Below are 2,946 nucleotides of genomic sequence, written 5' to 3'. Positions count from 1 at the left end.
ATATAGCTCAAAAACACATGTTATATATTATCTAGCAGAATTATTTCCTAAAATATTCTTAACCTTCTTCAAACATAATTTTTTTTATTCTCATGAACATAAAATTTCTAAGGCAAAACCCAACTAATTTATTTATTTATTTTTTCGGTGGGAAATGGTGAAAACTACTATATATATGCATAAAATAGCTAAACTCAATGTTAAGATCACGATATATATGCATGAAATTAATGGTTTCAGTATATGTATTCAACAGCAAACCAAACTCATCACAAACATTGTAACTAATTAATCACAATAATGTTTAGGAGGCAACCAAAAAGCTCAAATAATTAAAATTATTTTATTTAATATTTATTAATTATCGTTAGAATAATTGTATAATTTTAGATGTAATATATATGTAATTTGAATATTATGTGTATAAAATTATAAATATTATGTTATATAAGATAATTTTAGATATTATTTTTCTAACATTACCAAATTAATAAAGATACTATGGGCACACGTATACATATTAGAGTAAAACAATATTAGAGTAATACTACACTTCCAAGTCTTTTTATAAATTAAATTCAATTAAGTTAAACAATAAAATTTCGAATAATACTAGTCATAATTGATTTTTGTTATATTAAATCAACTTGGTTGAATTTGATTAACAGAAAAACTTGAATATGTATGTAGTATTTATCTCTGTCCCAACAGATAAAAGCCAGACCCAATAACACAAAAAGACTCACCAGTAAAGATGGACTTCACCAAAAATCCGACTTCTTTAAGGAGGTCGGATATCAACGTAGAGGTCCAGCTCTACTTGATTTAGACGAGTAACTGCCTCCATATATTTCTTCCCTACGTCTAGAAGGGATATTTTAACAGACTCCCAAGATAAAAGGAATAATTATCTACCAGAAAAGATATAACTATTACAACAAAAGTGGCTATCTACTCTACTATAAATATACTAGCACCCCAAGTATAATAATACATGTTCTACTTTACTAAAAACCTACTTAAAGTTCTTGGTAACTTAAGCATCGGAAGTCTCTTACAGGTATCACCCCATCTCCTTACGAGGAACTCGGATAGGCGGCACCTCGACACCAAAAAGGTCGGACGCTGCCACTTTAAGGAATTTGAACCTCTCAGGTCCAAATCAACGTTTTAGATAATCTTCAGAACATGTAGTATTATTCTAATTATTATTGACATTATTCAAGTAAAATACGATTTTACTTTTGGAAAGACCGAGAAGAGACAACATGATATTCTATGCTCAATAAAAAAGGACAATTGACAATGGTAAATGCATGTGTTATATATAGAAACCTCACTCAATTTGGTTTTTAAACTATCATTATTCAAATTTCGCTAAACCCGTACTAATAGTTAATGCAATAATTAATGTATCATAATAAAACTCTCAACACCTTTTTAATCTCCAAACCTAACTTTTTGTTTGGGTTTTTATTACACCATCATACTTGATGGGATATTGCAACACTTACCCTAAATAACTGGCTTAAAAAGAAAGAATGTAAGAAAAAAGGAAACAAGAATAAGCAAAATGAAGGGCCAAATAGATGTGCTGTCAATGTAAATGGTCAAAATAGTAATTATGTTTTCTTTGTGAATCAATAGTAACTGATTCTCTCTATATATTTTTCAATTCCATTACGTTACCAACAGCATTTCTATCAATTTCTGTTAACTCTTATTTATAATTGTGTTTAATAGAAGTGTCTTTACAGATATGTCTAATAAAAATATCTTTTTTATGCCTATATCTACTAATAAAAGTATTTTTATAAATATATTTTTTAAATTTGTCTCTTTATACATGTATTAAAATATAATAATTAATTATTATTGATAAAAAGTTAGAGATAATATATTAGTATCTTATATTTTTTTATTTTTATTTTCAATAAAAAAATTTTCCTTTTTATATCCAACCCTAGGGTCTAGAGACACTAGTAGTTATCGTCAATATATATATATAAACGTTGGCTCATCATAAGTGCTTCGTCCAACATGATTAATAAACTGAGAAAACAACATGGTTTTACTATTAAATAGCCAGTGTTAATGCATGTTGCCTTTTAATAGCACCATGCCAGCATGGTGTAAGTTTATGTGTCTGTATATAGAGAAAGCACGCATATAGTCAAACTATCACTAATTTAGTAATTTGGATGGGTCAAATTATTAATTTATCATTTGATTGTTTAAATAAATATTGAGAAATTTAAATTTTATTTTATGTATATAATAATTTATTAAATATACCATTTTATATAAGATAGGTCAGTTCAAATGTTAAAGATTCTATGTATAGCAGCTATTAGCATTGATATTTCTATTTATGATACATTGTAATGATAATTGAAGCTCATAGTAAAATTAAAGCTTTAATTTATTTAGGATAAGAAATTGAAACAGTCATTCATTCTTTTTGTTGACAGCATGAACAATAGAAAAATAAAAATACAAAGAGANNTTGGTTACGTCGGTCCGAAATTAGAGGTTGATGATGATAGTGTTTGGGCATTAATTTAGCTTTAGATTCTTAAGCCTGCAATCAAAAGAGGAAAGGTATAAATTAAATTATTAATTATATAGATCCGGGAAGATCAAATAATAATATACTTACTCTATGCAGAGTTGGTACGTATATATAATAACTTAGCTATGGTTGAATTTAATGACCTTACTATTTATATGTGCACACATGGCATTTTCTTAAAGAATGCAAATATAGACATTTTAAGTAAAATAGTGTTAATTAAATATTTAAAAGCCTTAGTACGATCTAGGAAAGATAAAAATTAAGTTACATTTTTTTTTGTAAATAAGTAGAGTATACATTGTTTTAAAAAAAAATTAGAAAATGCAAATTAAAGTTATCAATATAAAGAACTTTTTTTAAAAAAAAAAAGA

At 26.4% G+C, this 2,946-nt stretch overlaps 1 protein-coding gene across 1 annotated transcript in view; it reads right to left on the bottom strand.

Annotated features, from left to right (window-relative positions):
* The window catches only part of LOC107622056 (transcription factor RADIALIS-like), a 1,275-nt gene continuing 832 nt past the window's right edge, over positions 2,504-2,946 (bottom strand). Inside the window, exon 2 of the mRNA XM_016323986.2 lies at positions 2,504-2,581. Coding sequence (XP_016179472.1) covers positions 2,557-2,581 — 25 coding nt within the window. The 3' untranslated portion in view covers positions 2,504-2,556. The remainder of the gene's footprint in view (positions 2,582-2,946) is intronic.

Source organism: Arachis ipaensis, chromosome B10 (genome assembly GCF_000816755.2).
Source record: "Arachis ipaensis cultivar K30076 chromosome B10, Araip1.1, whole genome shotgun sequence".
Taxonomy (NCBI): domain Eukaryota; kingdom Viridiplantae; phylum Streptophyta; class Magnoliopsida; order Fabales; family Fabaceae; genus Arachis; species Arachis ipaensis.
This window is presented reverse-complemented; position numbering and strand designations above follow the sequence as displayed.